General features: G+C 40.2%; 1 protein-coding gene across 3 annotated transcripts in view; it reads right to left on the bottom strand.

The window, feature by feature from the left end:
- Positions 1-14,830: 14,830 nt before the first annotated feature.
- The window catches only part of SLC1A2 (solute carrier family 1 member 2), a 122,782-nt gene continuing 110,395 nt past the window's right edge, over positions 14,831-27,217 (bottom strand). For all 3 annotated transcript variants that reach the window (XM_079104664.1, XM_079104663.1, XM_079104665.1), the window contains exons 10-11: positions 19,239-19,470; positions 14,831-15,034 (exon numbers count right to left, since the gene is read on the bottom strand). In XM_079104664.1, coding sequence (XP_078960790.1) covers positions 14,963-15,034; positions 19,239-19,470 — 304 coding nt within the window. In that variant the 3' untranslated portion in view covers positions 14,831-14,962. The remainder of the gene's footprint in view (positions 15,035-19,238; positions 19,471-27,217) is intronic.

Genomic DNA, 27,217 nt, shown 5'->3' with positions numbered 1-27,217 from the left:
CTGCTGTCCATGTGCTATGACTTGGAAAAAGGTCAACCTGGGAGAAAGGATGCATGGCTTCCTCCAGTTTAGGCACTAAGAAGCTGTGATTGACAACACTAAGGATGATGCTGATGGTGATAGCTTTCATTGATTGAACCCTTACTATGTGCCTAGTACTGTGTAATCTACTTCCTAGTTCTCCCCTCAAGTTCATGTATTTAAGGCATAATCAGCACCATATCACAGAGGTGGAGAGTGAGGCTAAAAAAATAATCCAATGGGCCATAGCTAAGGAAGAGAACAGGATTTAACCTTGGTTTGTCACTGAGTTACCTTTAATTCATTTAAATTAGAATATCAGTTTCCTCATCTGCACAAAGGCACAGGCTAAACTTGAAAGAGTCTCCCTCTGAAGTCCTCCATAGCCTTGCTTTCTGGAAGGATCACTGTCCTCACCAACATGAAAGTCTGGGACCAGGTGGAGAAGGAAGACTGTTCCAGCTGGACCTTTCACTCAGAAGAAAGCAACTGGGAAATTCCACAGCTCCTCCCTCTGTGAGCAGGATGATATCCAGGTCTGGAAAACATCTGAGAGGTGACAGAAACCGTTGGAGAATTCCAACAGAGCCGGGTCATGCAACAGAAAGAGGGTAGTACAGACAATGGCAGTTCTATATTTGCCTTTTTTCCCTTAACTGGAAGCCGCTAGATTTTTCCAGACAATATTTGGAAAGTTCAAAATCTGATTACCCTAAATAACGGACAAAGATTTTGAGGCTGTGCATATTTCTTGTGACTCAGTAAAGAGGAAAGGGGAACATTAGAATGTTTTGCTCATCCACTTTATGGTACCCATGAAAATAGAGACTCATTGCTTTTAAATGTTTGAGAACAGAAACAATATTTATATTGGATGGATTTGGTCTTTATCTCTTTTTGGACAGGCTATGCAGACCAATCGGAACTCCTGAACTTGAACTTTGCTGTAGCTTGATTTTTCTTACAACAACATGGGGACTAAATATGGCTCCTCACTGCCTCACTGGGAGGATGGATTAACTAAACTTAGAAAACTATCAGGAAGAAAAAGCATTACACTAGAAACATTTGTGTTTTTGCCAGGGACTCCGTGGTCTCTGGTGTGATCCACATCAAATGTGGGTAACATCTCCACCCACACCTTCCCGTCTGGGCTGTCAAGTGGGAAGATCACCTCAGGAGACCCACTGCCTGGAAATGGCTGAACCCTCTCTCACCTGTGGCCCTTTGAAGTGCAGAACTTCCTGTTTATGTCACTGTGCCTGGAAGGAGGTACCCACAAAGTTGAGTGCCTTAGGTGAGAGTCACAAGGCACATCCTCTTCAGAGATTCTGTGGTTTTTGGTCCTACAATTCTCCATCATGGGGTAAAAAGGTTGTAATGAACAGAATGTTTGTGTTGCCCCCCAATTTATTTTTATTTTATTTTATTTTATTGAACTCAGGGCCACTTAACCACTGAGCCACATCTCCAGCCTTTTTATCTCTTTGAGACAGTCTTGCTAAGTTGCCTAGGGCCTTGCTAAATTGCTAAGACTGGCTTTGAACTCATGATCCTACTACCTCAGCCTCCAGCTGCTGGGATTACAGGCATGCACCACTGTGCCTGGCAATTCACATGTTAAAATCCTCACCCCCAAGCTGATGGTATTAAGAGGTGGGACCTTTGAGAGGCCATTAGGCCATGAGGATGGAACTCCCAAGAAGGAATTAGTGCTCTGGTAAAAGGAAACACAGAGATCTCTCTTGCCTCTTTCTGCAAACAAGAGGAAGACTCTCACCAGAACCGGACCATGCTGCCTTCAATCTCAGACTTCCAGCCTCTAGAACTGTGAGAAATAAACTTTTCTTGTTTATAAAGTACCTAGTCTATGGCATTTTCTTATCACAGTCAGAACTGATTAAGACAAGGGTGTAGCTGATGTGGCTACTAGCAATTCTTGGGTAGCTAGAGGGGTTTTCTGGGACTTCCTGTAACTTCTGTCAAACAACAGAAATGAGCATCATAGTAAGCAGGCTGCTGCTCTTGAAGGAACCTACTGGGCCTCACAGATTATTGTTCAAAGAAGACACCAAGGACCACGTGGGCCCCGTCCAGCTACTATCACATCTATGCTCATAGACCTGACCATGTGAGCCTCAGGAAAGAAGGCCTCCACTCTAAACCTTGAATGCTCCTTCTAGAAATGTTCTTTGCTTGCCTCAGTGTTCTCATTGGAGAAGTGGACTCCATAAAACAGGTGGCACTTTATGGATTACCAAGGATGTCATGGTAGTCCATGGTTGGGCCCAGTGAGGAGCCAAGGGACAAATAGGTAGACAGTATAAGAAATTTTCAGTCACAAACACATGTGATATTATTATTAATTATCATTATTATTATTATTGCATCTAAGAGTGCATGCTAGGGTTGCATATAGGAAACAGACAAGAAAACTGGAAATAAGACGAAGTTTTTGGCTAGAAAATGAACAGAAAAAATGTGGCCTATTTCACATATTATCATATTATGATACAGCAGTGAAAATGACTCAGACACAGCTACTTGAAGTTGTGGATGGAGAAGCACAATGTCCAATAGGAAAAAGAAAAAGGCATGTTCGAAAAGACTACATGCAGCCCAGCGTAGTGGTGGACAGCTGTGATCCCAGAGACTCAGGAGATCAAGGCAGGAGGATCTTAACTTTGAGGTCAGCCTCAGCAACTTAGCAAGACCCTGTCTCTAAACTAAAGAGTAAAAAATAAAAAGGACTGGGGGTGTAGCTCAGTTGTAAAGTACCGCTGTATTCAATCCCCAGTAGTGTAAAAAAAAGAAAAATAGAATTAAAAAATTAAAAAACTTACATGCAGTAGGATTTTTAGAAAGACTGATGTAAGCAAAGCTTGTTTAGGAATGCACGTGTGTGGATAAAATTATTCTTCCCAAAAGCAACGAAATCATATACCCACAATTAAGCAAAAGAATGTGGTAGGGGAGGGGCACAAGGGTTCTTGCCCTGGGCACTGGGTTTGTGAGATTATAGTCCACGTGGCATTATGACTTAGATCTAGGTTATATATATATTCTAGCATAGGTATGAGATATTATGTTAAGGTAATAAGATTAACAAATAAATATCTGTAGTTGTGCTGATTTACCTGGGTGAGAGAATTCAACTTTCAGTATTCAAAAGGTTAGAAATGATCAAACCCAAAGTCCTAATTTTATAGACTTCCAAAGAAGATTGGCCATTGCTATGGTTTGAATCTGAAATGTCCCCCAAAGCCCCCACGAGTTAAAGGCTTGATCCTCTGCTTGGTGCTATTGGGAGGTGGTGGAATCTTTAAGAGACCCACTGGGAGGTTCTAGGTCCCTGGGACGTGCTCTGGAAGATGACTGTGGGGCTCTGGTCTCTCCCTGTCCTTCACATCCTGACCATGAGGCAGGTTGCTTTCGCTCTGCCAGGCACTTCCTACCCTCATAAATTGTCTCACCACAGACCCAAGAAGCAACTGGCGGGGCTACAGACCATGGAGAGAAACCTCCAAAACTGTGAGCCAACATAAACCTTTTCTCTTTATACATTTACCTATTGCAGGCATTTTCTCCCAGTAACAGAAAGCTGATTGGCATAGCCACATGTGCAGATCTCTTTAATGACTGCATGGAGGTCAGAAGTCCTGTGTGATGTTACTCATTCCACAATTGCTCCTGTCATACTCACCCTCCAAAATATTTTTTCTCCTTCCTCTTCTTTCTCCTCTTGTCCTTCTCCTTCTTCCCTTTCCCCTTCCTCTCCTCCTTTGGGAACAAAGCAACACTTACCTGGCCCTCACAATGGATGGATTTCTGATCCAGAAGAGAAGGAGTCACCATCCCAGAGCAAGCAAAGTCAAGTTTCTTCCTGGATGTGTCATCTTTAGTAGTGACTGATTTTGACCCAGATGTATCCATACTCAAATGTTTACAAGTGAACCTGAACTCTGATTTGCGACTCTTTGCTTTCTTAAAATAAAATGGCAGCCTGGACACATACTATTGAGTATGTGTTCTGTAATTAAGATTTTAACAGCATTTTGAATGTGGATGTGAGGTAGACTTGGCCTTCAAGGGAAGAGAGAAATGTCTGTTCAAATGAAGGGCCCATTTCCACCAGCCATTTAAATAAACTCTTGCCATTAATGAAAAATATTATGATGTAACACACCTATGTATTTTATTTACTTAAAATCAAATATTTGCCTCCTTTCCCCTCCCTAAATTGCTTTAGAGAACAATTTAATGAATCCAGGTCATCTGCAGTGGGTACCCTGAAATGTGCGAAGAGATTTTGCCATTCTCTCAGTGGGCCTGCGTTCACTGCATGGGCATCTCGCCATGCTGAGGGGAGCCCACTCTTGAAGACTGTGTGTTTTATTTCTCTAACACAATTTGCCATAATTTTTCTCATACTGGAGGTCAGGCTGGCCGTGTCAGACTTACTGGGGAACCAAGTTTTGTGAATTATTCTTTATGAATGATGTAAGGCATTTTCATGGCCTGATAGCCATTAGAGCCATTTGCCAACAACCTCCAGCTTTCTTCCTAGGCACCTGGTAAGGCTGCACTTCCACCCCCTTAAAGTCAGGTAGAGCTACGTGACTTGCTTTTGTCATTGACCTATGAGCCCAAGTGAGGTACATATATATATTCACGGGGGAGCTCTGAGTCAGTCAAAGTTCATCATGTTCCTTTTTCCTGTGTTGGGAAGTGCAGAAGCATGGAGATAGAGCCTCCTTTACACTTCCTGCCAGGGTTTGGATGTGTTCTTTTTTGCCACCAAAGGAAAAAAAAAGTTCATATGCTGAGTTTTGTTTCAAGTGTGATGCTGAGTTTTGTTTCAAGTGTGGGATTTGTTGAGATGTGGTGGAATCTTCAAGAGGTGGAACCTAGTGGGAAATAATTAGGTCAAAGGGGAAATCAACCTCAGAAGAGATTAATGCCCACCTCCAGGGAGTGGGTTAGGTCTCTCACAACTTGAGTAGTCTCCATGAGAATAGGTTGTTATAAAGCACATGTTTGGCTTCTTCTTCAGGTGTCCCTGGTCACTCTTGCATGCATTTCCTTCATGTGATGCCATCTGTTATGTTATGATACAACATGAGGCTCTTGACAGATGTGGACACCCAAACTTGAACATTTCAGCCTCCAAAACCATGAGGCAAAATAAACCTCTTTTTCTTATAAGGTACGTCATCTCAGATATTTTATTATAGCAATACAAAATGGATTAAGACATTCCTTGAAAGAGGATATCATGGAGCAGAATCTCCCCACTAACTGGTGGTGGATATGTTACTTGAGTAAGAAATAAACTTTGGTTGTTTTAAGCCCCTGAGATTTTGGGGGCTATTTCGTACTAGCTGGTTCATCGATGGTATGCCTTTTTTTCTCAAACCACTAACTTTAGGTAATTATATGTAACATACTATGTATTCTATTTTCTAGAAAATGTTCAGCATATTATAGCCTTCAGTCCATACATTTCTCCAGAAAGGCCCTTGCTATGTATCCAACAGTAAACTAAAGTGGGTATTGAAGAAGAAACAACCACCAAGAGAAATTGAAGTCCACATTTATTGATGAGAGATATATACACAAAAGTTAAAACACTTAGTGAGATATTGGATTCACAGGTTATTTCCAGCATATAAGGAATATCCAGTTGTTTTACACGTGAAATGTTACATTAATCAGTCCACACAAAAAGAAAGCTTGGAAATCTAAAGGCGAAAATGCAAGCCCTCAAACCCCAAAATGTGCTTTGCCAACAAGGCATTTCCTAGGACCATATATAACAAACAATCCCAAAATTAGTCAAAGTTTTATCTTTTTGCATTCATTAGTACGATGTGCTATAGATGTTCTATGCTACATGACTTCAGACCAATGGGGATTGTGGGTGTGAGGGAAACCGCAATTCTTTCTTGGATTTACAACAATCTTCAAAGATAATCCTGCCTCAAGGCCAGTTTCTTTCTGTAAGTTTTTCAATCTGAATTTGAATAAGCCACATTTTCAAAGGAAAAAAAAAATGTGTCCAACCACAATATCCCCTTACTCCACTAATCTACAATAAACACTGCCAATTACTGTGCTTCGTGCCCTTGTGAGCTCAGGCCTCAGTTCCTTGAGACAAGAGAGGGGCACTCAGTTTTGCCCACAGCCCGTTACTATTTCCTCTCTGTCCCTAGGGAGGAGAAAGGGATTAGAGGAACTCTAAAACTCATAGCATGGCATTTAGTGATCATCACATAGAATGTGTGTTTTTGGAGATGAAGGTATAATTGCATTCCTGAATCTCAGCTTCAGTCATTCCAAGCATACACATGGAGCATAATGGTAGAGGTCAAATTTCCTACACAGATATGGGAAGTTGCCCCTCAGCAGCCCCCAAAACTGCAAAGGGACTGACCCTGTGCTTCTAGTGCTCTATCTTTCTACGACTGTGCTGTCTGCTGCCCAAACTGTGCTTTTGTGGGGTTTCACCTGGAAGGCAGCTAGTCAGACAGTGTGTTTCCCATGCCCTGACTCAAGAGGCCAAGGGAGACAAGGTTCTTCAGAACCTTTGGGCCATGAGCATCGTGATAAGTATTTGGCAACCAGAGAGAATGATTCTTCCCTAAAGACACGATGCTAACATGCACGGGAGTCGACCGACCTTTTGTCTCAATGAGCCTGGTCCACCAGGTGAGGGAGGACTACAGGTGAGTGTCCTCATGCTGAACCTACCTAGGCTGAGATAATCAAGAGCTCCCCTGTTGCATTCACCGTGTATTATACCGATGTCACATGACCTGCACTAAGAACCAGACCACATGTCCAACCCATCCCTGCTTTGAACCGTGTATTTACAGAGGTGCTGGACACCCACAGACCTTCACACAATCATTAGTACAAGGGACTCAGAGAAGTTCTGCACGCATATATATCTTCAAATGACATTGAGAGGAGAAATGACTCACTGCTTCTAGCTTCTATCTAAGAAGAAAAAGGGGGTTTTCAAAACACAAATCAACACGTCTATTGCATTTAGATGATCAGCCAAAAATAACATTTAAATTAAATTACAATACATCTATACACCATTTCACTGAAATTACACTTAGATACCTACATTATAGCTACACAGAGTGCTTAGGCACTGTTCTTCATGCGTGAACCAAGTATCAGCGTGTACACACAAGAACTTCATGCTTTGACAACTAGCTGTACTTGAAAACAGATACAATCTTAGCCAGTTAAGGACACATCTAATCTGTTTGCTTAATGAGGAGCAGGTTCGACTACACACTAGTATGCTTTCTATGTAACTGGCTAGTTTTTAAAATGGGGTGGGGGGGAAAGAAACTAACCCTATCACCCTATCAGAAAGTGTGTTTGGCAGAGGAAAGACACCTCATCTTTTCAGTGGCTAGTGATTTACTACTTCCCTTCTGGGAAAGTTACACAGTTCATTATTCACCTGGGGACAAAAATCTACCTGGGCTTTTTCTAAACAATTTCAGTGTGTCTCTAAGATTGTACCTACAGCCCCCAGTGACACAGCATTGCTTCATTGTCAGTATTAAAAAAAAAAGTTTTCAAATTTTCCTTAAAAATATGTGCTCAATTCATTTAACAATGTGACATTTACTATCATTTTGCTTAGCAAGAATTAACTGCAACAAATAACATTCCAATATCCTTCCTAGTATTCAGTCTTTGCTACTGGAAGTTTTCCTAAGCCAAATTTCATATAAACATTTAGAGAGGTAGGGGAGATTCTGATATAAAAACGATCCTGCTATTATCATCTTGCCTTTGATCATCTTAGAGACCATCAAAATTAGAATGCTCAGCTGGAAAAACAAGGCCTGGTGTCAAAAAATGTAAAATCAGCACCATTCCTTGAGTTAGAAAGATTGTTTAGATGTATGTCCTAACAACCTAAGGCATTTGAGTAATCCTTTGTTCTTAATGGACATGTTCACTGCATCACTAAGGATGGGTCCTTCAATTTTTGAAGTGTGGTGATATACTCAGGAAACAACTGATAGCTCTAAATTGCTGTAGAAATTTCTTGTGCTCTAGTTATAATTCTATATATGTGGTTCTATAGAAAATACCATAAGAAAATATCTGTCTGCAAAATTACAGATACTAAATAGATTAATTCAGTCTATACTGAGTTCTTTATGATTTCTGAAGAATAGATACAAACCTATAACATTATTGAAGGCTAAATTAATATTAAACATATAATATCCATGACTATAAATACATTTTCTCATCTTTTATAAATAATAGCAAAGAGGCATGGGATTTGTTTAAGAAAGAATGAAAGACTGAGCTGAAGTGATTTGTAGTTTTGGGGGTACAATACTGATGAGAGGAATATATTGTTCCTGGTACCATAGATTCTTACCAGGAAGACAAAATCTATCTGCTGGCAGCAAGATAAAATTAGATTCACAGTTTGCCAGCTCTTTCCTCAAACTGTAGAAAAACAAATAGAAAAAGAATATACAAAAATTCTTGAAAAAGTAGTTTTTTATATACAAATCTCTCTAGTGACCAGATAATCTGATCTGAGTTGTGCAACATGGAGACGGCAGAGCTAAGCTCTTCCAGGGAAAGGAGGACAAGAGGGAGTGAGGGGGATCTGTAGAAGAATCTGGATGCCAAAGGATGAGTTCCTACTGGGGAAAGCAACTCCCATGGAGTAGTAAGCCACCCGAGAGCCTATTGTACATCACAGAGTATCTGTCCCACGCAGGAGAAATCTCAGAGATGTGCTGAACCAACCTCCTTGGCTAGTGAGTACATCTGCCCCCTACCAGAGGCTATTTCCAGGCAGAATAACTGGTTGCTGGAAGAAGAAACTGAGCCCCAGAAGTAGCAAGACTGACTGCATCATATCCACCTCCACAGGGGAAGATAACAAGGGTTAACAGTCAGTGGTTCGGTTCCAACCCTCACCCAGGGATTGTGGACTTTTCCAAGGAACTGGGGACCTGTTGGTCCCCATTGCCTAGGTCAAGTGCTGACTCTGCAAAGCAGCGAGGTCTGTTCCAGTAGTAGGTTTCATTCTCGGCACAAAAGGTCCCTGCGTGATAAACAGGACTTAGAAAGATATCAAAATGGATACTTGGCTCAAGGACTGGAAGGTGAAGCAAGGCTGGACACAGAAAAAGAACCTGATCAGTAATTATTCAGGATATTATTTAGAGAGAATGAAATAGGACCTGAGGGGGTTCTCTCACATTTTTACAGTTTCTTAAATGGGTTGATTAAGAAATAGCTTATCTTGCTGCTCTTGCATCAGATGTTCTGTACTACTGGGAAAAAAAAAAAATCAAAGCAAATGACAATAACAAAAAAAAAAAAAACCTCAATCCTTTCAGTCCTAGCTTTACACCTCTCTCCCCCAAATCTGGAGAGCTGAAGCCTTCTCTGTCAATAAAGATAAGTCACCACACAAGAAATGCAAACTCTATTCTTATTAGTAGAAGTTTGGACCAAGAGCAAAGATGCAAACAATGGCCCATTACAGCAAGAGCGGAAAGTGCAAGAGGTTGCTTAAAGGTCATGGCTTGTGGCATGAACCTTGCAGACCATGCACCACACCCCATCCACTCAGAAACTCTGCAGGCATCCAAAAGAGTAATGATGGTCTGCAAAGTTAGAGCTTCTCTGCTGTGGCGATGCCCGCTGGGAAAGCAAACCAAGCAGAAAATTTGAAAATGAATTCAATAAAATCTCCCTGCATAGCCCTCCAGAGAAAAGACTCAGCCCCACTTGCTTGTGAATGGATGTGCGTGTCTGCACCCATGCGGAGGAGGCAAGGTATTTACAGACAGTTGCTGGGATTGTGTAAGTCTTGCACCAAATTTCATGAGTGTTCAAGTTTATTTGCCAAAGGCTCTCAAATTCCCATACTGGGTTGGCAATTAGGACTGTCTGGAGAAAACTATGTGGTTTGGGTATTTGGAGTGGGCTCTGTTGCTACAGCGGGGATGATGCAAGAGCTTGATTGCAGCTGGAGACAGGTCGGTCCCTCCTACTTATAGGGCAGCATTTTCCCTGAGCTGAATCGCTACTGCCACTAGGACAGTGAGTTTAGGTAAAGGGACCTTTTACGAAAGGATGTTTATCAGTGTCTCAAAACATCAAACTGCAAATCCACATGGCCACCTTCCAAGCTTGTAGGAAAGCATAAAATGAATAGAGGTTTGAATTCAATTTCTCCCAAAGGGGATAAGAATCTAGATTCTTCATTATTATGGGCCCCTCTGCCTTCGAGAATAAATACGTCATATTTTATAGTAGTAAGCATCTTGAGAAAGAAGATAATAAAGCAGAGATTGTAATACCATGGATTTGTAGGATTGAAAGGGGATTTAAATCATTTAATCTGACTCCTTCACTTTTCATATGGGAGAAAATGAAGCTTGGGCATAAGCAAAGTAGCTTGTGTAAAGTCATCCAGCTGAAGACAGACAGAGTCTCAATTCGATATTTCCTCTACCCAACCATGTTGTTTCTCTCATCTCTATGTCATTGCCTGAATTAGTTATTTTATGCTATGAAATTAGATACTACTCAATTAAGATTCCCTATTATCTGCCCTAAAACCAATCCTTATACTAATCTATCTATATGATCAATTACTAAATTGTCTCAGAATCAGCCAAAGAAGAGGAAGGACGATGAAGAGGGAAAACTGGGTTCTCTTTAAGGGAAAATCATAAGCTAATGTTTCATGAGAGTCTTTGAACTCATTCCACTCGGCCTTTAGTGCCACCTACCTGATTGGCACTCAGTGACCCTTGTTCTAGGGTTAGCCAGAAACTCCTACAGACACTGAGACTATTAATCTTCTCTGACAACTAGATTTATAAAACTCTCACTTGAGTCTTTGCTTTCAATTAATCTTCTTCTGCCCCTAGACCCTAGCATCCTTGTTCAAAGAGTGAGTATTACAATAACTGAAAATCCCATTTGGTTCTTTATCTTTGCCTGGAATGAGTTCAGCTGGACATTATACAAAGCAAATCCAGCAACCCAGACAGCTGGCTGGTCCTCAGAGTTGGAGAGCAGCTGAGTAATAACCACCTCCCCTGGGGTGAAACTGCTGTGTACTTTTAGTCATCAAATCAGGCAAGCACTGCTGAGACTTGTTTTTTAAGAGTGAGAACCAAGAAGAATAATCTCTGAGCATGTGCATACTTACTTGAATTTATTGCTGTTCTTCAAGGGGAAATATTGCAAAGGCAGGAGCCTCAATTCTGACAGGACAGCTAGAAAAAAGCTGAAGACAAAAGAAACCAGATATATAGAATTTCAGGCAGGACCTTGAGATGACAATCCTGTGACCATGCCTTTGAGAACTATGTCAGCCTGTACAAGTGACAAGTTAACCCTCCATAGCAAAAATCAAGCTCCTAGATGACTGGCCTGGATTCTTCTATTTGACATAAAAAAAGCTCTAGGAGCACCACTTTGAAAAATTATAACAAATATTTGCCATCAAGAGCAAAGGGAAGTATGGTATTTGCAAAATTATGACAGGATTTTTTTTCCTTTTGGGGACCCAATAGAGAAGTTTCCCAGCCACTTGATTCTGAAAGGGCCTCTTGAGTAGAAGCACGTGCAAATGACATTGTTCTCCATGCATGAGTGGAAATGACCTGAGACCTAATTAACTGGTCATTGAGATTTCGGTCAACACCGACCAGGAATTCCCCCATAAATGGAATTCCTCCCAAGTCTTTCTAGGCTTCCCCAAATCTAAATCCAGGAGGTAGGCATTTTGGCATGCTTACTTTAAGGTTTCATGAATAACCAGGCTGACTAGTGGTTAGGGAGGAGAAATAAATATTTGTCTTTTATAGGAAATGGAAACTCTACAGGCAAGGACATTGCAACCTGCTTCTGTATCCAATGGGAATTTTTTAAAAATGGAATTCAATTGCTACCTAAAGTCGCTTAAAGTCCTTTATTGAGGAACTGTGCTCTTAGATCCAGATTCCCCTATAGATTTTTTTTTCCACATGGGTGGGGAAGACGAATTTAAAAAATCTAGGGTCAAACATTACCCTGAAAGATGAGCTATTCTTCCCACTGACTGGTTTGGATTTCTTGAATTTTAGTAAATCATTAGGTGATGCTTTAACTTGGGTTTCCCAAAGGGTAAACTGAGAAAAAGAAGGATCAAAGTCTACTTAGGTGGTTTTCTCCTGAAATGATTCTGATTGCTACAAAGATCAAATGACCCTAAAACAAAATATTGTTGCCAGAGCTCTGACTTACAAACCTTACAAGATGTGGTGTGTGTCCCTGTCCTGCCACGTCTATTTGTAGATATGTAACATTCATGCTTCATTAAACATTAACAGACTATTATGTGCATTCATCTGTGATGGATCTATTAGAATAAATCTATACATGTAACTGATGAATAGTCCATGTAGATAAAGGCTATCAGAGGTATTCTCTGGATCTGTTGGTTCTGTTTATGGCACATATTCTGGGCAAGAGAATCCCCAATGGGCATGGCATGGGAAAAATGAATGAGGCCTAAAACACCAGAGGATATAGTCATATGTCAACTTTACATACATCCTGGATATTCAGGCTAGTCTTGTTTATTTTTTAATATGATTTATTGAATTTCCAGATAAATGTGATTTCCTGAGTATATTCTCATGAGACAATGCATACAGTCTCAAACCAGAAAAGCCTGCTAGGTAACCCTTGTTTCCTTTGAACACCTTATCCCCTTATCTATTCATCGGTTAAACAGGATAGCTAGAAAAAGGCTGAGGACAAAAGGCAGGACCTTGAGATGACAATCCTGTGACCATGCCTTTGAGAACCATGTCAGCCTGTACAAGTGACAAGTTGACCCTCCATAGCAAAAATCAAGCTCCTAGATGACTGGCCTGGATTCTTCTATTTGCCATTAAAAAAGCTCTTGGGAGCACCACTTAAAGACAATCGTCAATAGTTTCACAGCTAAACCCTGGGACTCTCCCATTGGCTACAGGCCTATGGGACATCTGCTGTAAAGGATGTACAGCCCACTACTACATTTGAGCATGTCCTTGGCCACCCTGTTAACTGTCCATCTAATGACAATGAAGACCCACGTCATTATTTAAAAATCTGCTTAATACTGCTCAATAGTGGTCTTTGTTTTTAAAAACAGGATTTAAGAGACAAAACAGCTAGGATCTCCAAGTTCTGTAGGTTCCAAAGCTGGCTGACTTGGGAGTTAGAAGTCAAGCAATAGATAAGGAGGGTAGGTGATTCCAAAAGCACACTCTCTTCAGAGAATCTGGGTTCTAGAACTACTACAGCCCTCTGCTGGTCTTGGATGACACAGCCTACTCCCCCTGTGGACCAAGTTTCACCTTCTCCTTAGAGTCCAATGTGCTTTACTTCTCAAGGATTCCAGTCCCAGCTAACTTCCAAACCCAGCCACCTTAGGGGAATACTGTGGGTTGCTCAGTAGGAGACAGTAGCAGAGACATCCACACTTCAGCTTGCCAAACCAATCCTTAAGGTCCAGTTGGTTGCCTACCACGGGCAAGGCACTGTGCTATGCCTATTAGATTATGGATTCCTTCAGACTCTCACAACCTTGAATAAGGTTCCACCTGGGAAGCTGGGTGAAGCCATCCTTTGTTCCCACTCTGTGATTCAAGGCTGCCTGGACTCTGCCATAGGAACGCCACTTGTACAGGGTTGTACATGGACGTTTATTTTCTATTCCTTTCCTACCGAAAAGGAAGACTGGCTCTGCTTCCAACTGTGTCTTGTCACTGGCTTGATGTGCTTTGATATAACAACAAGCTTTCTACCTATTCAATCTAAGTACCAAGATATGATGTGGAAAGGGGCACAAGCATCCTTCGGGTGCAAGGGACAAAGTGACGAGGCCCACTAGGTGGACGTGTCAGGAACAACCTGGGGATTGAAACTAGCTTTTTGGTTAGAAACCCAAATGAGAGCCTAATGGGAAAAACAAAGAAAGGAAAACACAGATGGAACAGTCTCACTTGGTGTCACTGTGTCCGGTGAGTGCCAACAAAACATAAATGAATTTGAATACACAAGTCTGGTTAAAGTCAACGTCAATGGTGCTCTCTTCATTTTGTCACTAGATGCAGTGGTTATGCATAAAATGCTTTCTAATCCATGATCAAACTGAGAGAGAATTAGGATGTATATTTTGAAATTTCAACCATTATTCACACAGACTTTCTAGAATCTTTAAACTGCACAGGACGGAGAAGCAAAGGGTTCCATAATCAACTGCACGTTAAGAGTGTGGTTCCCACTAAAACTCTGGGAACATTTAAGGGTGCACGAAAGATAAATTGTCCAAGTTCCCTAAGACAGATATTTGCTTTTAGTCTCAGCATGTGCAAACTCTACAAGACATCGAAGGGGAGTTACGTCTAGAGGCTTCTAGCAGAGTCTCTTTTGCGTAACAAGGCAAGATATGAACACTTTAAGGAATAACACACCGTGTGCATGTGTGCTCATTGTCCCAAGTCCCTGGAGTGTACCACTCTGCTTTTGTCATGTCCCTTGGGAAAAGAATTTCCACAGCTCTGTATCTTGAGAGAGAGAGGAAAAAAAACAGGAAACTGGCAAGAATGCGTCTTCGATTCAGCGTGATTCCTCCAGCAGCATCCATTCAGACAATAATACAAGTGAGCAAATTAGACGTTTATGAAGCGTTATTTGGCAAAGACACAGCACCCTGCCTGTCATCATGACTCACAACAGCTCCTCTAAGCCTCAGCTAACAGATTAAGTAACATAGAAATATATGCATTTTTTTTTCCTTTTAAAAGAAAGCTTGTTGATATCATCTTTACCATAAGGTACGCTGGGGAGCTTATTCAAGAATTTGCTGAGAGTCATATCCTTATTTTTCACGTTTCCAGGGCTCTTCCTCAACACTGCAGTCAGCTGACTTTCCATTGGTTGCCAGAGTTACCTGAAAATAATTATCATCAGCATCCAGCTTATAGGCCACGAACCAGATAAAAACCCAAGGGTTATGTGGAGAAGCACTAGATCCAGGGTTGTAATACACAACTGAGTGTTGGTTTTAAAAAGAGTTCCTTCCAAATTGATTTGAACCTGTCTTGACGTTCAGAAGTGACTTGTGAATTAAATATCACAAGTGTTTAGGGATTACAGATGCTTTGCAATTGTGGGGGTGGGGCATAGCTTCTAATACTGTTTTAGGATTGTGGGGTGTCTTGCTATCCATAGACTCATCACACAGTAACATAATTTTAAAAATATAGTGATTGCCATGTGCTACTCCATACAACCACAGAGAGAAAATTCCAGAACTAGACAGCTAGTTCTACTCATGCATGTGAAAGGTTCAGTTACAATGAGGCCAGGTAGATTTCAAATGTGTACAATTTTATTTTTTTAATTAATTAATTAATTTGTTTATTTTGAAGGCGTTGCACAATGCTAGGCAAGTGCTCTACCACTATGCTAAATTCCCAGTCCCTGCTCATTTTAAAAATCAGAAATTATCATGATTTGGCTCTACCTATCTTTATTTTTTTTTCACAATTTTTTAATTTGTTCTAGTTAGCTATCTTTATTTATTTATTTTTTCACAATTTTTTAATTTGTTCTAATTAGCTATCTTTACTTTAAAAAAATTTTTTTAAAGGAGAGTGGGAGGATTAAAAGCCTGAGGTCAGTCATAATAATCTAAATTATTTTAGTGCAGACATTTAATTAATCAAATATAACGATCAGACCATCTATATTATGCTTCCCTGGCTCAAAGCAAACTGAACCCTTATGCAGAACAGGAGGTTCTCCCCTCCACTTCTAAGCAATTTTCCTAGCTTACCTTCTGTCTGTCCTCAATGTCATGTGCAAATTTAAACCCAGGACTGATATTCCACATAATGGAGAGACTGGATTTATGGAAGCATTAGAATATGGAGACATGACAAACACAGCAATGTTTGAAAGAAATCTGACCTTCTTCTTACCCAAGTGGAAGTGAAATGCATGCATCATGAACATGCAGCATGCTGGGAACAGAGAACCAAGCGCCCTTTGCAAACCAAGCAAATGAAAATAAAAACCATTCATTAGCCACCCCCTACCATTTTGTTAGAAGGTCCATGCAATTAGCAATGACTGTGCCACATGCAGTTATTCTGATTAAAATTTAAAAGCTATCACATAACTTCAAACTACTGTTACCAGGCAAGAATTGAAAATAGACCAACATGACATAACAATGCTTGAAGTGGTTAAAGTTTTGACCAGAGCTGCAGCAAACTGGTTTCCCCTGCAGTGAACTGTCAAGAAAGACTGCCAGGGACAGACTGTCTGGAGAAAGCTGGCTGTTCACTGTGACCTTGAATGTGCTTATTTGGCTCTCAGTGCTGAACCAGATCAATAGCAGTGCAAAATTATCAATCACAGTGTGGTGCCTTTGGAAGAACCAGACAGAACTTGGCGGAGGTGTCTTTTGTTTTTTTGTTTGTAAATACTGGGGCCTATGTTTCAAAAGGAGCTGGGAAAGGAGCTTTTCTGGCGTTTCCTTTCCTGGCTGAACTAATGAAAGTTGGGACTCCACTCCCTAACCCATTTACCCCTCTCTGGTCTAATCACCTGAGTAATAGAAAAACTAGAAAAACAAAAGAGGAGGGCTTTGGCAGGAAACATTTACTTCTCCCATGCTGGCTTAAAAACTGAAAAGGAGACTGAAACTGATTAGAAGAAAGTCCAAAGGAATGAATAAGCATGACCCAGATATTGTGAAAAGTGGGGTACATTCATCCCCATAGCTCTGGCTACCTGCTTCTATGTCAATGTTAACACAGTTAACTGACCTGGAGCGAGAAGAGCCAACTTGCCTACCCCATCAAAGGTTGGGAACCACCTCATCTCTGAGCTTGAACCCAGTCACTTTGCTAAAAGTGCAAACTGCTGAAATAGTTATTAAACCAATAAGTCCATTTTCATCTTGGTCATGACCTGGTCCATTTGGTCATTAACCACCTAATGCTAACAATGGATACACTACAGGTGGCTGACTGGGTAGTCAGTTTATAGAGACTGAGCCATCTCAGTCTCTATGGTGCATCTCTATGAAACTGTACATCAAAAAGGTCACATGAAATAGAGTAGGGAGTCAAGATGCCAACAGAACACATTCAACAAATATTTACCGAGTATCTACAACATGCCAGATACTGTTTTGGAAATTGGGACATGGTAGTAATGAATAGGGACAAAATTTTACTCTTTATAAACTTACATTTTAGGGACAAGGATAGTTTACAAGCATCTCCTTTTAGAGTTTGAAATATTTTGCTTAAAAATTAAGCAAATTTCTCCTGATGTCTTTTAAGAAAAAAAAAAAAAAAAGTCCAGGAAGCCTTAGATATAAAGACATCTCCATGCTCATACACATTTTTATTTCAAATCATGTTCTTGACAATATTAAGAAACCTCTTGAAAAGTTCCCAAAGGGCTATGACACAAGCAATTAACTACTAGGATTCCTCATACATATAACTGTGAAATTTAAAAAAATATATACGTATATATGGCTATTTCATTTTGTCTCATGCAATTTTTCCTTGTATGTCAATGATTTGAGTTCAAGTCCTTTCTCCTCTACAACACTGTATGTTCTTTTTACTGTCCTCCAGTGCCTAATTAAGGGATTTGTCAGTAAAAACTTCACAAATGATCAAAATGCAGGGTGTCCCAGATATGAGGTAGGGACACTCAACTAAACCTTACAAGGCACACATTAAGTACTCATGAAATGTAACAGAATATAAGTCCATCCCGTGAGAATGTTGAACATTTCAAAGGAAAATAAAGTTTTTCACTTCTGGAAAATCTAATTCCAAGGGATATATTATGCTCTTTAGGTATATATGAATTGTTAAATTTTAAATCTTTTTCATTGAGTCAAATAATTTATGTAATGGCCTCTTGGTAGGTAGGCTTCTTTTCTGATTGTATCAGAGCCCCAGCTTTCCTGCACATATACCTGATGCAAAGGAGATAAACAAAAAACTGTATCTGGTCCACTAGAATTGGAGAGACCTATGACATGGTCCAGTAAAGAGAAATGTTTTGAGTCATCCTTAGTTGTCTGGCACAAATCATGGTATGTGTTTGGAATGGCTCAGATATAACTCAGGAAGGAATCAAAGATTGAATGTGATTATATCAACAGGAGTCAAAAAGGTACCAGAGAGGGGATGTGGCTCAGTGATTAAGCACCTCTGGGTTCAATCCCTGGTACCAAATAAATAAATAAATACAGCTAAAAAGGTACCAGAAGTCTGTGGTGGGATCAGATTGTCTTTAGTTCCTGCATGAAATCATTTTAGAAAACCAGACCCAAGTTGACTCTGCCCACCTGCCAGGGTTTCTCCAAGTTTGCTTTACTCTGGTCATAACACTGTGTCTTTAACAAGGTCAAGTTAGCTACAATGAAGGCTGGGCAGAGCCCATCAGACTTGAAGACTTGGCACCCAACAGCTTGGAGAAGAACCCAGAACATCCATGCTGTAGAAAAGAAGACCTGCTGGGTAGTATGTGAGATACAGTGTTTTGAAAAGACTTCTCTGGATAATTGTTCTGAAGGATAGCTATTCTTCACTTGAAATTGCTTCCCTATTTTGGAGCAAAGCACTGCCAGGTCAAAACTTACCCTTCCCACAAAAATAATTAAGAGAATATAAAGTTATGTGGGCACATTTTTTTTTAACCAATGTTATACACAACAAGGAGAAATACTCATGCAATATAAGTTGAGTGGTATTTTCTCAATGTTCCATTCAAGGAATAGAATATTGAGAAGCCAGAAAAGCTCTAGCAGTCTCTACATTCTTGGGTAATACTGTCAAGAGAGCTAACCAAATTAGTAGAGTGGGTAGATGCAGGAATGAGAATGGTTGTTATACATCACACAGATGAAACAAGCAACAGATTGGTTCTTTTAGTGTCAGACTTGATTTCCTGCCATGTTAGACACAGAGTTAAATGAGCTGGGACTCATAGAAGCTTGGGTTACATGGTTTAAAAAAATACATGTCAATAATGGATGCAGGGTATTGTTTGTTCTTTAAGAAATCGAGCATGCACTACTATATACAAGTCTCGATATCCAGGAATGGGAAAGGTACCTTGCACTCATCTACTATGACAGAGTTGTGTGCAGCATAGACACATTGATTAGAGTTGCTTTCCCTGTGGTTCTTCATGTCATCGTAAATGGATTGAGTCTTGGTCATTTCAATGTCTTCATGCACTCGGTGTTGGGAGTCAATTGTATCCAGCTCAGACTTGGAGAGGTGATAGACAATCCCAGCCCCAAAAGAGTCACCCACGACATTGACTGAAGTTCTCATCCTGTCCCTGGGACAAAGAACAGAAGAAGTTTAACAAGGAAGCAGTATGATGTGATGGTTGAAAGGTCAAGATCTGTGGCAAGAGAGATTTAGCATTGAGTTCTGGCTCCACCTTTTCCCTCTCCCTGACCTGGATCAAGTTATTTAACCTTTATGGACCTTGATTTCCACTTCTCTCATAGGCTTGTGTGAAAACTAAATGAAGTACTATAGGTAAAGTACGTAGCAAAATGCCTGATGAATAGTAAACAACCAATAAAGAATATCCAAAGAAAAGTAAGAGGAGGAAGAAAGAATTAGAGAGAAATATGTCCCAGTCTCAAAACTGGTATTCAGGCTCCAGACACACTTAGTTTTGCCCAACAGTTTCTCCTGACTCAAACTGTTCTTGAAAGATTCCATACTACCTCTGCTGATTTTATTAATTCTGCTAAAATGAACTAATGAACTATGAACTCTTCCATAATAGAAAACCCATCTTTTCATAAGGGTGTAAACTAAACCTGCCTTTTCCCCCAGCTCCCCACCCCCAAACCCTGCAGACATAGCTGTTGGATAGGAAACCAGCCACAATTTTCTCAAATACGTGTTGTGACTGTGTGCCCCAGAAAAACCAAAATAGTGTATCTTGCTCTTTCTATTAACCTAAAAAAATGAATCTTCCAGAATGTTTCTGGAACCAGAAAATATTAAGAATGCCCTTTTTCAAATATTGTGTTGCCGGTTCTGACTTGAAATATATGATGATTGATATACAACTCTTCCTCTTAGGAGATCAGTGCCAGGAAGGCCAATTGAACTCCTAAAAGTAAGTAATATCCTCCCATCCATCCATCCATAAGTATGAGTCAATTCATTGTGAAGAATCCTTATGGCATGTTTACTAAGTATCCAAAGTCCTAAAGGAAGGATGCTGGAAAACCACCAGGCATGTTTGTAAACAAGTAAATAATATGAAAAAATAGAAAAGAAATTATGTAAAGATGCTGCTGAGAAATTCTTAGTCCAGGACACTCTAGCCTTCAGTTCAAATAATGAGTACTATGATTAGTTCCAAGCAAAGGGTAAACCTTAATTTTTTTCTTGAAACACAGGTATAAAATAAACTCTAGTTATTGTGATCAAACCTACTTCCAGGAGAGACTAATCATGAAGTTGCACTTTAGAAGTCTGGCCTGGCTCCTTAGAAAGGCCAGTGGTTTGCAAGGTACAAGCCAAATATTCTGATTTCAACGAGGAAGATGCTGCTCATGAAAAAAAATCTGAGTTGGATCTGAACCCTCAGGAGCATCTCTCCATCTTGGAATGTTTTGCCTTCTTCTGCCTGGGGAATCTGCCTGAGAGTGATAAAGTCTGTATATGAAGGAAGACAAGGTCTTAAGGTGATCCACCAAATCAAGCACTTGAAATAGATTACAAAGAACCCCCAGTACGAGCATATGAGAAGGAATATATGATAATGGTAAAGAAAAAACATGGTGACAGAGAGCAGTAAGAAGCTCACATGTACTTGTGTACTACAGGAGGTTATGTGTAACAGCAATGTATAGCACATCAAAAAGCTAGATGAAGGATTTGGGAAGTGTTCACCATAAAGAAATGATAAATTTTTAATGAGACAGATATATGTAATCTCATTTAAACATGTAATGTACACATGTATTGAAATATTAGTTATCTCATTAATATGTATAATTCTGTCTAAATGTATCTGTTAAAAATAAATTTTTAGGGCTGGGGAGATAGCTCAGTTGGTAGAGTGCTTGCCTCACAAGCACAAGGCCCAGGGTTCATATCCCCAGCACCACAAAAAATAAATAAATAAATTTTTAAAAATAAAGTAAGAAAAAAGAAAAGAAAAGAAAAAGTATGGATTTTGGAGACAGGCTGACTTGGATTCAAAGGCTAGATTTGACCCTGACATGTTGGGCAACCCTGATCACATCAACATTTGTGAGCTGTAGATGTCTCATCGATAAAACTGAAATAATAAGTACATCCAACATATAAGGGTTACTGTGAAGATTAAGTAACATAACAAAGTTTTCAGACTTCCATTTAGTAAGACATTATTTAACATACGTGTACTTTTAAAATTACTCTAAATTTTACCAGGTAAATTCAAATGTGTTTTTGGCAGTTCCTTGGTAGAACATCCAAACATACCTGACTAAATAACTATCTCCCACTAAAAGTATTAATTTTATTTATAGGACAATTCCTATGACAGCTCTCACAACTAACTAGCTGTGTTATATGGCCATCATCTAGTTGTGGTCTGTTGAGGAGCTAGATAACTACATAGGTTGAGTAGCATTAATCCAAAAATATGAAATGCCCCCAAATCCAAACATTTTTGAGCACCAGTATGATGCCACAAGTGGAACATTTTATACTCCCATGAAAGGTTCACTAAAAATATTGTATGAAATCACCTTCAGGTAACATATACATATATATGTGTGTGTGTGTGTATGTATGTATGTGTGTGTGTGTGTGTGTGTGTGTACATGTACATGTATTACATGAAACATAAATGAATTTTGTCTTTTGACTTGGGATCCATCTCCAAGATATCCCATTGTGTATAGGGCAACTATTTCAAAATTTGAAAAAGAAAAACAAAACTGAACTCTGAAATACTTCTGGTCCCAGGCATTTCAGATAAAGGATATTCAATTCCTCCCTGCAAGTGTCCAGTACCTTGGACCCAATGTTAAATTCCAAAGAATGATAAAGTCTTCAAAAACAACACTCAGAATACCCATTGACCCCATGGTCCAGGAGCACCAGCTTTATTGGAGAATAGATGGGTGAAAGGTAATGCGGTGGTGGTGATGAAGATGATAACGAGGGCTACCATTTTTGTCACACTGACTAGGTGTAGAAATAAACTGATATTACCTTAAATCATCCTTACCACAACTCCATCGAAGGTGATGTTATTCACTTTTAATACATGAAAAAATAAATTCTGGGGAGATCAAGTGGCTTCCCAAGGTCCCATAGCTTGGAAACTCATAGAGCCAAATTTAATACAGTGTGATTTCAGAATCCACTGTCTGCCACATGTTGTAAGCAACTCATACCTACACAGCCCTGATTTTGAATCTAGCTCAGTCACTTAATAACCATGTGATTTGGATGACTTTTTGCTGTGGTCTGAATATCTGCATCCCTCTCTCAAAATTATGTGTTGAATTTAGTCCCCGTAATAATAGCATTAGCAGGAAAAACCTTTGGGAGGTGATAAATTCATGAGGGTGGTGCCCCCATGAATGGAATTAGTACCCTTATAAAAGATGCCCCACAGAGATCCCTCTCCCCTTACAACATGTGAGATTACAGTGAGAAGATAACTATCTGTGACAAAGTGAGCTCTACCAGACACTACATCTGCCAGTGCTCCATCTTGATATGCCCAGTCTCCAGAATGGTGAAAAATAACCTTCCTTGTTTATAAGCCACCCATTTGATGGCATACTGTTATAAGCAGCCTAAGTGGACTAAAACACTGGCTCAGCAAGAATTTTTCTCATGTAGTCTATTTCATAGGATTTGGGGAAGATAAAACCAGTTAATGATCCATAGTTTATACTCAGTATATCCTGGCTCCTTTCCCTTTGGGGATAAACCCTGTTCATACACCATAATGTGGACAACAGTATAAAATACTATGCTCAAAATTCATGACCTCTCTGCTTAATAAAGGCATATCTGTTTCTTCAACCCTTTGACCAGAAGGGTCAACCTTTTTTGACACCAAATTCCTTCTCACCTAAAGCAGCCACTGAACCAAGGTTTTGGAATAGGATTTCTGGATGAGCTCTCCCCATACTTGTTCAGTTATCTCTCTTTCATTCCATCAGATTTTGAAAACAACATCAGGATAGAAATGAATTGAAGGCAGAGTTGAGTAGAATTAAAGCAGACTGATGTTGTTACCAAAGTCAAAACAGAAAGGGCTCTGGTCTGGGGCCGGAGTCCAAGCCCAGATCCTCTGATTTACCTGAGAAAATCACTTCTCACCTGAGGATTAAGTAGGGAATGAAGCTATTCCCAACCCTATAGGAGGCTGTGAGGGTTAGATATGATCAGAGAAATACTCAGCATGCCTTGAGTACTCTTACAGATTGCAAGGACACAAGAGCCTCCAAACATCCTTCTTAACAGCTATTAATAGCTAAGTAAAAAAGAAGAAATCATCAATACCAATACTTGCTGAGTTTTTGTGTTAATGAATTCTTTCCTTCAATAGATGCTAATGGGCATGTTAGTGTGTGCAGGGTATTATGCTATGTGCTCAGGACAGCAATGAATAAAACAGGACCCTTCAACCCTTCCCTTTTCCCAAGAACACCACTTTCCAATCTTCCACATGAGAGCGAAATCAATGTTTTAACAGGAATGAGTACTGGGTGCTACAGGGTTATGGAGGTAGGACACTCTTACACAAGGAGCACAAGAAAAGCTTCCAGTAGAAGTATCGTAAAGATGAGTCCCAAAAATAAGAGCTTTGGAGTGAAGAGAAATATGCATGAACCCCAAGAGGTAGGGGCACTCAGAAGAACTCAAGATGACCAAGTAAGAGTGAAAGAGACAGAAAATAAAAATTAAGTCACATATGACCTTAAGAGTCAAGTTCAGACATTTAGGAATTTACCCAAAGTTTAGTTAGGAGTCCTTGAAGGGAAAGCTCATGTTTATTCCAGTATGGGGAATGGACTGAAGAAGGACAAGACTGAGAGTGTGCGATCAGTTAAAGAGGACATGGTGGGTATACAGAAAGATGGATTTGATGGAGATATACGAGATAGAATTACAGGACTTGAGAACTAATTGGTTGTAGAGAATACGAAAGAAGACAATGAAGGGTCCCTTTCAGGTTTCTAGTTTGGGGAACTCGTATATAGATGGTGCTACCATATGTAGATGGCATTACCAGATGGAGTAGAAAGGATTATCATTTCAGTCTGAATGTGTCCAGTGTGAGGCGTGTGACTTAGTCAAGAGGTCATAAACCACAGGTGACTAGGGATATATACTGATGCTCAAAAGACACATCTAGGATGCAGGAAATAGGTTAGAAATCATCACATCGATGTAGCCATAAATGCCACAGGAGTGTTTGATTTACCCTCAGAGAGAATGTAGAGGGAGAGGAGCAGACACACTAGACTAGACTACTGAGGGCAACCAAAATTTAAGAAATGGGCAACGGAATAAAAAGAAGTGTGTTCTAAAAAGAAGGGCATGGTGGACAATGCCAATTACTGCCTAGAGGTCAAGGAAGTCAAGGAAGAGAAGTGCTGCTTGGTTTCAGCAACAAAGAAGCCACCTTGACGTGGTGAGGGCCATTTCTACATGGAGGTAGGGACAGAAGTCAGTTCACTACAGGTAAAAAGTTGTAAAGCAAAGGATTGGGGACATTATAGCTGTCATTTTATTCAAGAAGATTAATAATGAAGGTGAGGAGAAAGACTGGTTGAAGGAGAATTTTTGGTTTGCTTTTATTTTAAGATGTGGAATATTTAACCATGTTTAAATTCTAATGAGAAGGACCTAGTAGAAAAGAAACTAAAAGTATAGAGAAGAGGGAGTGATTTATGGAGTTAAGTCCCTGGGGAAATTTGAGAGGATGGATTCCAAAGTGGAGATGTTGGTCATGTCTTTGGCAGAGGGTCTCTGCTTCATCACTACAGAAGAGAAGGCAAAAATGATAAGTTTATGCAGATTTCTAAGTGAAATGGCAACAGTGAAAGGAGTCTGGTGAAGAGCAAGATGCAAATGTGGATGAAGCTATGATATTAGAGCCCCATCAGGGCCAGGTTTCATGGCCACAAGGTCTATTAGGAAAATGCACCAGATGCCCAGGCAGAAAGTCAGTCATGGCTACTCTGTCTACATCTTTCTTTCTGAAGGTACTGAAAAAACAGAGCATCGCAGAGGCCACTAGGGGAATGTCTGATCAGCTCAGGGGAAGGCCAACTCTGGTCCAAAGCAGGATGTGAGAATTTACGGTGCACATGTGGAAAGTTTCTCCACAAGCAAATGCTTTCATTTTGCTTCATGATCACCCCTGACCTCTCAGGAAACTGTCTTTTATGTTGACCTCAGGAGCTTTTAAAATACCTAATTAAAAAAAAAAAAAAAAAAAAAAAAAATATATATATATATATATATATATATATATATATATATATGAGGTATAGACACTGTCTTTGAGTCTGGATGCTGTGTGTCAGGACTGCAAGAAGGGGAGAGATGAGAGAAGAATCCTGCATTTAATGGACTCACAAGATGACACAGCTAGCCTTTGGGGGCTGCCAAGAACCAAAGATGGGGGTGGGGCTTCACAGGCATTTCACAGAGTCACTGGGTCTATTCATGGGAAGAAAAGCAATTTGCAAGGTGCTGTGTTTCTTTTCTATCTCCTGGTCTAAATCCTCTGGCAAGAAAGAAGTAGGATTGTCAGAAAAACCTGTTTCTCACAGAAAAACAGAACTGAGTGAGTTGGGTCACTCATGATTCATCCGGTCCCTTGTATTGAGTTGTATCACAGAAATTGCCATTTTTGTAAGTCTAAAGAGGCCAAATATTGGCAGTTTCATATGGTTTGACTTACTAAAAATGAACCATAGGGCCGGCTCTCAGAAGGCAGAGGGCTAATGGATGGTTATGAGGGGTATGGTGTGGCAGAGAGGTCACCCAAAACCCCAGGCCTGGGAGAAAATGGCACAATTCATAGGCTAAAGCCATGTGGGGTCAAGGAAGGGAAGGGGACTTCCCACTCTGACCTTCCGTCAAGAGGGTGAACTTTGGATCCCGATGGGACTGCAATCCTGGATCCATCAAGGCAAGTTACCCAACCTTTCTCACTCAGGTTCCTCATTTGGAAAACCTGAGAAGTAAAGCCCAGCTGCAGACACAGCAGAGGCCATCTTTATCACCCCAAGGGTCCTCCACCAAACCCTTTGCATATAAAACGCTTACGTGGGGCACGGAGTTGTGCCAACCATCAACTGCTCAGCATGTTACTATTATTAGTCCAAGTAAAAAGCAGATGAGGTCACTTCCTCCTTAATTCCCCCACCATATCTATGCACACTCTGCTTTTAGCAACTAGCATACTCTGTTGGAATTTCTTGACCACATCTATTGTTTTTTTTTTTTTTTTTAACCTCAGTACTAGACTACAAGCTCTTTGAGCTGAGACCATATTTAATAGTTTATCAGTATCTGTGGGGGATTGATTCTAGGACTCCACCTGAATATCAAATGCATAGATGCTCAAGTTTCTTACATAGAATGGCTTAGTGTTTGCATATGACCCACACAGATCCTCCTATATATTTGAAATCATCTCTAGATTCGTTAGAAAAGCTAATACACTGGAAATGCTATGGCAGTTGTTATGCTGTACTGGTTAGGGGATAATGACATGGAAAACAACCATATGGGTTCAGTTCAGATGAGGTTTTTTTTTTTTCTTTTCTCAATTCACGGTTGGTTGAATCCGAGAATGTGGAAATCAAAACCTCTGTTCATTCGGGCACAGGGTGGTGTGGGGAAAGTTGGGAGGTGAGTATGTGAAGGAGGCAAGATGAGATGGATTTTTAGTTTGAGTCAGAAGCAGGTAACTTGGTTTTTAATTAGCTAGATGTCTGGCTGGAAACTGGATGTGAAAAGGTAGGACACAGGGCATAACCTCAGAGGAGGAGGGAGACACAGCTAGCCCAAACTGTTTTGCGATT

The sequence above is a fragment of the Sciurus vulgaris genome (assembly GCF_902686455.1).
Source record: "Sciurus vulgaris genome assembly, chromosome: 11".
Classification (NCBI taxonomy): Eukaryota; Metazoa; Chordata; class Mammalia; order Rodentia; family Sciuridae; genus Sciurus; species Sciurus vulgaris.
Note: the sequence above shows the minus strand (reverse complement) of the source record. Positions and strands in the feature narration are given on the sequence as shown.